The sequence below is a fragment of the Anolis carolinensis genome, unplaced genomic scaffold (genome assembly GCF_035594765.1).
Source record: "Anolis carolinensis isolate JA03-04 unplaced genomic scaffold, rAnoCar3.1.pri scaffold_7, whole genome shotgun sequence".
Lineage (NCBI taxonomy): Eukaryota > Metazoa > Chordata > Lepidosauria > Squamata > Dactyloidae > Anolis > Anolis carolinensis.
The window spans coordinates 31,401,699-31,414,198 of NW_026943818.1; the positions used below are offsets into that span (position 1 = coordinate 31,401,699).

Here is a 12,500-nt window from a genome sequence, read left to right on the forward strand (position 1 = left end):
AAATAATACCAATAACGTTGAAATATGATTATTAAAAAATAACAATGATCTATTATTAACAATATAGTAATATAGTATACTAAAACAATATAATAACAATATAATAATACTAATAAGATAATGATTATACGATTATTATGAATAAGTTATAATAAAATACTACGTAACAATATAATAACATCAATGAAAATACTAATACAAAATAACATTATAACACTATATATTTTTTAAATTTATAATAATAACAATAACATATTATTAATAATAATAATAATAATAATAACTACAACAATAATAACGTAATTATTATTGTGGCACAATGGGGTTGAGCTGTTTCTGAAGTCATTAAGGGGAGAGAAACCACCTCTATGGCCACTCACCTGCCGTTTCGGACACCTCGAACTCCTCTTCTTTTAACGGGACATCGCTCTGCCCGCCGGACGCAGCCGCCGACTACGGAAAGGGAAGATAAACTACCATGTGTATTTTAATAGCATTTTTAACAATTCTACAGGTAATAAAGTGAAGAACCTGCTTTGATTGAAGTCAAAAATCAGAAACTCCTCAAAGCAGAGCAGAAAAAAAACCAGTACAAGAAAACCGCACTACAAACTAGAGCAGAATCGGTACAAGAAACCCGCACTACAAACTAGAGCAGAATCAGTACAAGAAACCCGCACTACAAACTAGAGCAGAATCAGTACAAGAAAACCGCACTACAAACTAGAGCAGAATCAGTACAAGAAAACCGCACTACAAACTAGAGCAGAATCAGTACAAGAAACCCGCACTACAAACTAGAGCAGAATCAGTACAAGAAAACCGCACTACAAACTAGAGCAGAATCAGTACAAGAAAACCGCACTACAAACTAGAGCAGAATCAGTACAAGAAAACCGCACTACAAACTAGAGCAGAATCAGTACAAGAAAACCGCACTACAAACTAGAGCAGAATCGGTACAAGAAAACCGCACTACAAACTAGAGCAGAATCGGTACAAGAAAACCGCACTACAAACTAGAGCAGAATCAGTACAAGAAACCCGCACTACAAACTAGAGCAGAATCGGTACAAGAAACCCGCACTACAAACTAGAGCAGAATCAGTACAAGAAAACCGCACTACAAACTAGAGCAGAATCAGTACAAGAAAACCGCACTACAAACTAGAGCAGAATCAGTACAAGAAACCCGCACTACAAACTAGAGCAGAATCAGTACAAGAAACCCGCACTACAAACTAGAGCAGAATCAGTACAAGAAAACCGCACTACAAACTAGAGCAGAATCAGTACAAGAAAACCGCACTACAAACTAGAGCAGAATCAGTACAAGAAAACCGCACTACAAACTAGAGCAGAATCAGTACAAGAAAACCGCACTACAAACTAGAGCAGAATCAGTACAAGAAAACCGCACTACAAACTAGAGCAGAATCAGTACAAGAAAACCGCACTACAAACTAGAGCAGAATCGGTACAAGAAAACCGCACTACAAACTAGAGCAGAATCAGTACAAGAAACCCGCACTACAAACTAGAGCAGAATCAGTACAAGAAAACCGCACTACAAACTAGAGCAGAATCAGTACAAGAAAACCGCACTACAAACTAGAGCAGAATCAGTACAAGAAAACCGCACTACAAACTAGAGCAGAATCAGTACAAGAAAACCGCACTACAAACTAGAGCAGAATCAGTACAAGAAACCCGCACTACAAACTAGAGCAGAATCGGTACAAGAAACCCGCACTACAAACTAGAGCAGAATCGGTACAAGAAAACCGCACTACAAACTAGAGCAGAATCAGTACAAGAAAACCGCACTACAAACTAGAGCAGAATCGGTACAAGAAAACCGCACTACAAACTAGAGCAGAATCAGTACAAGAAACCCGCACTACAAACTAGAGCAGAATCAGTACAAGAAAACCGCACTACAAACTAGAGCAGAATCAGTACAAGAAAACCGCACTACAAACTAGAGCAGAATCAGTACAAGAAAACCGCACTACAAACTAGAGCAGAATCGGTACAAGAAACCCGCACTACAAACTAGAGCAGAATCGGTACAAGAAAACCGCACTACAAACTAGAGCAGAATCAGTACAAGAAAACCGCACTACAAACTAGAGCAGAATCGGTACAAGAAAACCGCACTACAAACTAGAGCAGAATCAGTACAAGAAACCCGCACTACAAACTAGAGCAGAATCAGTACAAGAAAACCGCACTACAAACTAGAGCAGAATCAGTACAAGAAAACCGCACTACAAACTAGAGCAGAATCAGTACAAGAAAACCGCACTACAAACTAGAGCAGAATCAGTACAAGAAAACCGCACTACAAACTAGAGCAGAATCAGTACAAGAAAACCGCACTACAAACTAGAGCAGAATCGGTACAAGAAAACCGCACTACAAACTAGAGCAGAATCAGTACAAGAAACCCGCACTACAAACTAGAGCAGAATCAGTACAAGAAAACCGCACTACAAACTAGAGCAGAATCAGTACAAGAAAACCGCACTACAAACTAGAGCAGAATCAGTACAAGAAAACCGCACTACAAACTAGAGCAGAATCAGTACAAGAAAACCGCACTACAAACTAGAGCAGAATCAGTACAAGAAACCCGCACTACAAACTAGAGCAGAATCGGTACAAGAAACCCGCACTACAAACTAGAGCAGAATCGGTACAAGAAAACCGCACTACAAACTAGAGCAGAATCAGTACAAGAAAACCGCACTACAAACTAGAGCAGAATCAGTACAAGAAACCCGCACTACAAACTAGAGCAGAATCAGTACAAGAAACCCGCACTACAAACTAGAGCAGAATCAGTACAAGAAAACCGCACTACAAACTAGAGCAGAATCAGTACAAGAAAACCGCACTACAAACTAGAGCAGAATCAGTACAAGAAACCCGCACTACAAACTAGAGCAGAATCAGTACAAGAAAACCGCACTACAAACTAGAGCAGAATCAGTACAAGAAAACCGCACTACAAACTAGAGCAGAATCAGTACAAGAAAACCGCACTACAAACTAGAGCAGAATCAGTACAAGAAAACCGCACTACAAACTAGAGCAGAATCGGTACAAGAAAACCGCACTACAAACTAGAGCAGAATCGGTACAAGAAAACCGCACTACAAACTAGAGCAGAATCAGTACAAGAAACCCGCACTACAAACTAGAGCAGAATCGGTACAAGAAACCCGCACTACAAACTAGAGCAGAATCAGTACAAGAAAACCGCACTACAAACCAGAGCAGAATCGGTACAAGAAAACCGCACTACAAACTAGAGCAGAATCAGTACAAGAAAACCGCACTACAAACTAGAGCAGAATTAGTACAAGAAAACCGCACTACAAACTAGAGCAGAATCAGTACAAGAAAACCGCACTACAAACTAGAGCTGACAGCTGGCACCACAAAACACTGCATGGAAAGTTCCTTGACAAAATTGAAGGAAAAGCTGATAAGGAGAAGACCTGGCTGTGGCTCACGAATGGGACCCTGAAGAAGGAGACAGAAGGCCTGATCCTTGCAGCCCAGGAGCAAGACGTCAGGACAAAGGCAATTCAGGCCAAGATCGAAAAATCAGCTGATGACCCAAAATGCAGACTGTGCAAGAAAATCGCACAGACAGACTACAAACAGAGGCACAACTACCTGGCCCAAATGATTCATTGGAACTTATGCCTCAAGTACCAGCTCCCAGCAGCAAAGAACTGGTGGGATCACAAACCTGCAAAAGTATTGGAAAATGAGCAGCAAAGATACTGTGGGACTTCTGAATCCACAACACAACACACCAGACATCACAGTTGTGGAGAAGAAAAAGGTTTGGATCATTGATGTTGCCATCCCAGGTGAAAAACAACAGGAAAAACTCAGCCGCTATCAGGACCTCAAGATTGAACTGCAAAGACTCTGGCAGAAACCAGTGCAGGTGGTCCCAGTGGTGATGGGCACATCAAAAAATCTCAGCCGGCATTTGGAAACAATAGACATTGACAAAATCACGATCTGCCAACTGCAAAAGGCCACCCAACTGGGATCTGCACACATCATCCGAAAATACATCACACAGTCCTAGACACTTGGGAAGTGTTTCATACAATAATAATAATAATAATAATAATAATAATAATAATAATAATAATAATAATACATCACACAGTCCTAGACACTTGGGAAGTATTTCATACAATAATAATAATAATAATAATAATAATAATAATAATAATAATAATAATACATCACACAGTCCTAGACACTTGGGAAGTGTTTCATACAATAATAATAATAATAATAATAATAATAATAATAATAATAATAATACATCACACAGTCCTAGACACTTGGGAAGTGTTTCATACAATAATAATAATAATAATAATAATAATAATAATAATAATAATAATAATACATCACACAGTCCTAGACACTTGGGAAGTGTTTCATACAATAATAATAATAATAATAATAATAATAATAATAATAATACATCACACAGTCCTAGACACTTGGGAAGTGTTTCATACAATAATAATAATAATAATAATAATAATAATAATAATAATAATAATAATACATCACACAGTCCTAGACACTTGGGAAGTGTTTCATACAATAATAATAATAATAATAATAATAATAATAATAATAATAATAATACATCACACAGTCCTAGACACTTGGGAAGTGTTTCATACAATAATAATAATAATAATAATAATAATAATAATAATACATCACACAGTCCTAGACACTTGGGAAATGTTTCATACAATAATAATAATAATAATAATACAATACACAGTCCTAGACACTTGGGAAGTGTTCGACTTGTGATTTTGTGATACGAAATCCAGCATATCTATCTTGTTTGCTGTGTCATAATAATAATAATAATAATAATAATAATAATAATAATAATGGGATAATTAAGTTTTTCTTTGCAGACTCACGTAGGCCATGGCGTACTCGATCTGGGCTCCCGTCACTTCGGCTCGGAACTGCGTGAAGAAAAGATACGACTTCCCCTGCGGTCTGGGGAAAGAGAAAGACCAAGATTTACAATTGGGAAGGAAGGGGTTGCTGTGAGTTTTCTGGGCTGCTTCCATACAGACCTCCAGACCGAACACGAAAACAGCAGGCCGTCCTCGGAGGTGCCCATGCTCATCTGCCATTGCTGGGAAGAGAAAAAAGAAGACGGAGATCGGCCTCAAAACAAGACACGTGTGTGTGGTTGGGTGGCCATCTGTCGGGAGGGCTTTGATGGTGCCTTCCTGTATCAACAGTGGGTGGACTGGATGGCCCTTGGGGTCTCACCCAACTCTAGGATTATATGATATACCTATCATCTACCTATCGATCTATCTATCTATCTATTGACAGATGGTCATCTGTTGGGAGGGATCGAATGGTGCCCGTGGCCCAATGGGACTGGACCGGGTGGCCCTTGTAGACGCTCCCAACGCTTAAAGATAATAATAATAATAATAATAATAATAATAATAATATCTATTGACAATAACAATACAATACTACTAATAATATAATACTACTAATAATAATATAATAATAAAAATACAATACTAAAAATAATATAATACTACTACTAATGATATAATAATAATACTAATAATAATATAATACTACAACTAATACCAATATCATACCACCAAGAATAATATAATAACAATAACAATACAATACTACTAATATTATAATACTACTACTAATAATATAATAATAACAATACAATACTACTAATAATATAATACTACTACTAATAATATAATAATAACAATACTAATAATAATATAATACAACTAATAACAATATCATACCACCAATAATAATATAATAACAATACAATACTACTACTAATAACAATATACTACTAATAATCATAATATAATGACAATAATACATTGTTAATAATAACAAAACATATTATTTTATATTCTATTGTTAATAATAATGACATCATCTTATAAATAACAACAACAACAACAATATGATAGATGAGATACTGCTCATCTATCCATCTACGCAATCTACGGCTGGATGGCCATCTATCGGGATGGATCGATATTATTAAAGATGATAATAATAATAATAATAATAATAATAATAATAATAATAATATCTATTGACAGATGGTCATCTGTTGGGAGGGATCGAATGGTGCCCGTGGCCCAATGGGACTGGACCAGGTGGCCCTTGTAGACGCTCCCAACGCTTAAAGATAATAATAATAATAATAATAATAATAATAATAATAATATCTATTGACAGATGGTCATCTGTTGGGAGGGATCGAATGGTGCCCGTGGCCCAATGGGACTGGACCAGGTGGCCCTTGTAGACGCTCCCAACGCTTAAAGATAATAATAATAATAATAATAATAATAATAATAATAATAATATCTATTGACAGACGGTCATCTGTTGGGAGGGATCGAATGGTGCCCGTGGCTCTGTATTATATTATTAAACCGACTCACCTCATTGGTCCCGCCTTGAGCTGCATAGGTGAATGTGCACGAATAGTCTCCCTATGGAGGAAAAAGATACAGAAATAATAATAATAATAATAATAATACAATTGGAGTCCAATGTCTACGGAAAGCGAGGAGGAACAATCCACTTCCCTCCGCCTTCTACGCCCTTGACGACCAGCATCCAATGAGAATTTTGCCAGCTGCCGCTCTCAGCCAATGAGGAGGCGTCCCTCTGCGGGACTAAGCCCGGCTCGACCAATCAGGAGGAGCCACCTCTTTTTCCCTCACCAGGCTCTTGGAGAAAGAGTGAACCATGCCGCCGGGCCTGACGTCGAACTCGGCCGAGGACGAGGCTTCTTCCGCCGCAACCGCGGAAAGGCAGAGCCGGAGCAGAAGCGCCGCCGACCACAGGCCGCGCCGGAGCCTTCCGCCGCAAACGGACGCGGGCGCCGCCATCTTGGGACCGAGCGAAAGAGTGGGACTACGGCGTGCCGGAAGGGACAAGCCACATCCGGGTAGCCTCGCCGCCTCTTTCTTGCCCTGAGATGCCTTGGCCGCCATCTTTGAAGAGGGCAAAATGGCCCTCACAGCCGGGTTAACCCTTTCGCGGCTGTAAAAATATATAAAACAACAATAATAATGTAAAATAAAGAGACATAATAATAATAATAATAATAGATACAAAAATAATTTTAATATAATATAATAATCTGAAATAACATAAAATAATAATTAACAATAATGTGAAATAATAATATAAAATAATAATAAATACAAAATAATTTTAATATAAAATAATAATTAACAATAATGTGAAATAATAATATAAAATAATAATAAAGTAATAATAAATGTAAAATAAAGATATAATTATAATAATAAATATAAAATAATAATTAACAATAATGTGAAATAATAATATAAAATAATAATAAAGTAATAATAAATGTAAAATAAAGATATAATAATAATAATAAATATAAAATAATTTTAATATAATATAATAATCTGAAATAACATAAAATAATAATTAACAATAATGTGAAATAATAATATAAAATAATAATAAAGTAATAATAAATGTAAAATAAAGATATAATAATAATAAATATAAAATAATTTTAATATAATATAATAATCTGAAATAACATAAAATAATCATTAACAATAATAATATAAAATAATAATAAAGTAATAATAAATGTAAAATAAAGATATAATAACAATAATAATACAAAAATAATTTTAATATAATATAATAATCTGAAATAACATAAAATAATCATTAACAATAATAATGTGAAATAATAATATAAAATAATAATAAATAATATAATATAAAAATATAAAATAGAACAAAAGGATAAAAACAATATATACTATAAAAATAATCTGAAATAATATAAAATAATAAATAATGATAATCTGAAATAATAATACATAATAATATCAATTAATAATATAATATAAAATAAATGTAAAAGAATGATATGAAATTATAACCTGAAATAATATAAAAATAATAAATAATGATAACCTGAAATAATATAAAAACAATAAATAATAATATAGGATAATGATATAAAATAATATAAAAATAATTGGAAAGAATATACAGAAATATAATAAATAATAATTGAAATAAAATCAAAATATATAATATAAAATATAATAAAAATAATAATATAAAATATAATAATCTGAAATAATAAATATAAAATAATAAAAATCTAATAATCTGAAATAATATAAAAATAATAAATAATAATCTGAAATAATAAATAATATATATATAATAATAGAATAGCAATCTGAAATAATATAATAAATAAATCTGCAATAATATATAATATAGAATATAATAAAATAATATAAAAGAAATAATAATATGACAATAATAATATATAATATTGCATAATAATCTAAAATATAATAAAGTAATAAAATAAAAGAACAATATAAAATAATAATATACAATAATATCTAATAATAATAATAATAATAATAATATCTGTCCTTTTTCCTGACAATCGGAACCAAGGCTACTAATGACATGCATCACTTTTTATTTAATACATCTTTGTAAATATTTAATAAATCTTCTTCATCTCTTATTCCCAATTGGGATTCATAGTTTCCTGAACTCGGATCGTTCCCTTATTTTGCCCACAAAAGGACGTAGACGATTGACGTTGTTACTCGTTTATTCAAGTTTTGTCGTCAGAAGCTACACAGCACCGTCGTCCCCAGGAGTTTTTATATATATACATATATATATATATATATATATATATATACACACAACCCAAACCTAAGTGTGTATCTAGCTACTCGTGAGTAGCATTCTCTCCTGACGTTTCTCCCACCCTGGACATCATCCCACAGATATATATATATATATATATATATATATATATATATAAACCCCACTTGCCTAGTTTCCAACAGACCTCACAACCTCTGAGGATGCCTGCCAGAGATGTGGGCGAAACGTCAGGAGAGAGTGCTGCCGGAGCCCGGAAAACTCACAACCAGCCTGTATGTGTTTTTTTTAAAAATCAGATATTATATATTCAATGGCCAGGATTCCATACCACGTAACCTTCCACGACTCCCTCAAACGCCTGGTCCAAATTCGGGTTGTTTCCTTCCGTTTTGGTTCCTTGAAGGACAACCAAAGGAAAGCATGACGTGGTATGGAGGAAGGGATGGACACCCCGCCACGGGATCGAGTTGCCATGGAGTTGTCCCTAACGTAGACCCCATAACACGTTATTGTTGGGTGGGAAGACTACGTTGTGTCCAACGGATACTACGTTGTCCCCGGTGAGGAGAACATAGTTGGTAGGGTTCTTCTGGGCTTTGGAGGAGAAGAAGAGCAAAGTCAACATCGTCCGGTGGTTTGGAAGACCCGTAACTTTGGTGATCTGGAAGGAAGGAAGCTGCCTCGTGGTGGACGAAGGAGGAGAGGATGGAGGAGGAAACATCTCAAGATGTTCTCCACCATGTGTCTCATCTCCCTTGTTCCTGGATCCGTTGCATCTTCAGGATCTGGAAGAGGATGCGCTGGATGTCTTCGTCCATGCGTCCCTGGAAGGGAGACAACAACATATACCAGACATCACGGGAACCACTGACCACGTAGGGAAACTGGTGAAGGAACACAACCTTCAAGCAACCTACAGCACCACCAAGATAATAATAATAATAATATTTTATATTATTATTTTCTTTTATGACTATTTTATTTTAGATAGTTTCTATATTACAATATTATTATTATTTCTTATTATCTATTATTATTTATTTTTATATTATTTCAGATTATTTTATATTATTTTATATTATATATATACATATTATTTTATATTATTATTTATTTTTATATTATTTCAGATTATTTTATATTATTATATATTATTACTATATTATTATTATTTCTTATCTATTATTTATTTTTATATTATTTCAGATTATTTTATATTATTATATATTATATATATACATATTATTTTATATTATTATTTATTTTTATATTATTTCAGATTATTTTATATTATTATATATTATTACTACATATTATTATTTCTTATTATCTATTATTATATTATCTCAGATTATTTTATATTATTATATATATTATATATACATATTATTTTATATCATTATTATTTTATATTATTTCAGATTATTTTATATTATTATATATTATTACTACATATTATTATTTCTTATTATCTATTATTATATTATCTCAGATTATTTTATATTATTATTATTTTATATTATTTCAGATTATTTTTATATTATTACATTGGGAGTTTGACGCAGGGTAAGCCATGCCACGTATCGGATATCAACTCGGAAGTACGAATGTTACGAATATATTTACGACTTACAGAACTTTCGAAATGTATTCACACTCCTAATAGGGACCACCGAATGCGGCATTGCCCAAACACAAATCTGAGTTTCTGATTTGCTCAACTGCTTAGAAGGCCTCAGTGTGAGAGAGGCCTCATTGTGCGAGTAGGCCTCAGTATATGAATACGTCTCAATATGAGAGAGGCCTCAGTGTGAGAGAGGCCTCAGTGTGTGAATAAGTCTCAGTGTGAATAAGTCTCAATGTGAGAGAGGCCTCAGCGTGAGAGAGGCCTCAGTGTGTGAGTAGGTCTCGGTCTGAGTAGGTCTCAGTGTGAAAGAGGCCTCAGTGTGTGAGTAGAACTTTAAGAGAGGCCTCAGTATGATTAGGCATCAGTGTGAGAGAGGCCTCAGTGTGTGAGTAGATCTCAGTGTGTGAGTAGGCCTCAGTGTGAGAGAGGCCTCAGTGTGAGAGAGGCCTCAGTGTGTGAGTAGATCTCAGTGTGTGAGTAGGCCTCAGTGTGAGAGAGGACTTGGTGTGAGAGAGGCCTCAGGTGAGAGAGGCCTCAGTGTGTGAGTAGGTCTCAGTGTGTAAGTAGGCCTCAGTGTGTGAGAGGCCTCAGTGTGAAAGAGGCCTCAGTGTGAGAGAGGACTTGGTGTGAGAAGGCCTCAGTGTGAGAGAGGCCTCAATGTGTGAGTAGATCTCAGTGTGTAAGTAGGCCTCAGTGTGTGAGAGGCCTCAGTGTGAAAGAGGCCACAGTGAGTGAGTAGGCCTCAGTGTGTAGGTAGACCTCAGTAAGAGAAGGCCTCAGTGTATGAGTAGGCCTCAGTATGAAAAGGCCTCAGTGTGAGAGAGGACTCAGTGTGTGAGTAGGCTTCAGTATATGAGTAGGCCTCAGTGTGAGAGAGGCCTCAGTGTGTGAGTAGACCTGTGTATGAGTAGGCTTCAGTATGAGAAGGCCTCAGTCTGAGAGAGACCTCAGTGTGTGAGTAGGCCTTGGTGTGAGAGAGGCCTCAGTGTGTGAGAAGACCTCAGTGTGTAAATGGGTCTTAGTCTGAGAAGGCCTCAGTGTGAGAAAAGCCTCAGTGTGAAGGCTGCTGTGTGTAAAACTACCATGTGAAGCTCCTGTGTAAGTTTGGTGTGAGAAGAGGCTCTGTGAGAGTGAAGTTAAGTCTCAGTATGAGAACGCCTCAGTGTGTGAGTAAACCTCTGTGTGAGAAGGCCTCAGCATGAGAGATCCCGTGTGTGAGTAGGCCTCAGTGTGAGAGAGGCCTCAGTGTGTGAGTAGGTCTTAGTCTGAGAAGGCCTCAGTGTGAGAAAAGCCTCAGTGTGAAGGCTGCTGTGTGTAAAACTACGGTGTGAAGCTCCTGTGTAAGTTTGGTGTGAGAAGAGGCTCTGTGAGAGTGAAGCTAAGTCTCAGTATGAGAACGCCTCAGTGTGTGAGTAAACCTCTGTGTGAGAGTGACCTCTGTGAGAGAAGGCCTCAGCGTGAGAGAGGCCTCTGTGTGTGAGTAGGCCTCAGTATGAGAAGGCCTCAGTGTGAGAGAGGCCTCAGTGTGAGAGAGGCCTCAGTGTGTGAGTAGGCCTCAGTATGAGAAGGCCTCAGTATGAGAAGGCCTCAGTGTGAGAGAGGCCTCTGTGTGTGAGTAGGCCTCAGTATGAGAAGGCCTCAGTATGAGAAGGCCTCAGTGTGAGAGAGGCCTCTGTGTGTGAGTAGGCCTCAGTATGAGAAGGCCTCAGTGTGAGAGAGGCCTCAGTGTGTGAGTAGGTCTTAGTCTGAGAAGGTCTCAGCATGAGAGAGGCCTCTGTGTGTGAGTAGGCCTCAGTATGAGAAGGCCTCAGTGTGAGAGAGGCCTCAGTGTGTGAGTAGGTCTTAGTCTGAGAAGGCCTCAGTGTGAGAGAAGCCTCAGTGTGAAGGCTGCTGTGTGTAAAACTACCGTGTGAAGCTCCTGTGTAAGTTCGGTGTGAGAGGAGGCTCTGTGAGAGCGAAGCTGTTTATCCGCATGAGGGAGAAGCCCAGCGTGGAAGTGAAGAGGGAAGTATGAAGAACTTTATACTGCTAATAAGTTACTCTGGTATATGTTGATGAGGACACCCTACAAGGGGAG

At 36.3% G+C, this 12,500-nt stretch overlaps 2 protein-coding genes across 5 annotated transcripts in view; both read right to left on the bottom strand.

Annotated features, from left to right (window-relative positions):
• Positions 1–7,106, bottom strand: part of mydgf (myeloid derived growth factor) — an 8,342-nt gene extending 1,236 nt beyond the window's left edge. Inside the window, exons 1-5 of the mRNA XM_062959614.1 lie at positions 6,819–7,106; positions 6,534–6,584; positions 5,151–5,212; positions 4,989–5,070; positions 381–453 (exon numbers count right to left, since the gene is read on the bottom strand). Coding sequence (XP_062815684.1) covers positions 381–453; positions 4,989–5,070; positions 5,151–5,212; positions 6,534–6,584; positions 6,819–7,091 — 541 coding nt within the window. The 5' untranslated portion in view covers positions 7,092–7,106. The remainder of the gene's footprint in view (positions 1–380; positions 454–4,988; positions 5,071–5,150; positions 5,213–6,533; positions 6,585–6,818) is intronic.
• Positions 7,107–8,716: 1,610 nt separating this feature from the next.
• ankrd24 (ankyrin repeat domain 24) overlaps positions 8,717–12,500 on the bottom strand; it is a 33,532-nt gene continuing 29,748 nt past the window's right edge. For all 4 annotated transcript variants that reach the window (XM_062959539.1, XM_062959538.1, XM_062959540.1 and 1 more), the window contains one exon: positions 8,717–9,620. In XM_062959539.1, the coding sequence (XP_062815609.1) occupies positions 9,543–9,620 (78 nt within the window). In that variant the 3' untranslated portion in view covers positions 8,717–9,542. The remainder of the gene's footprint in view (positions 9,621–12,500) is intronic.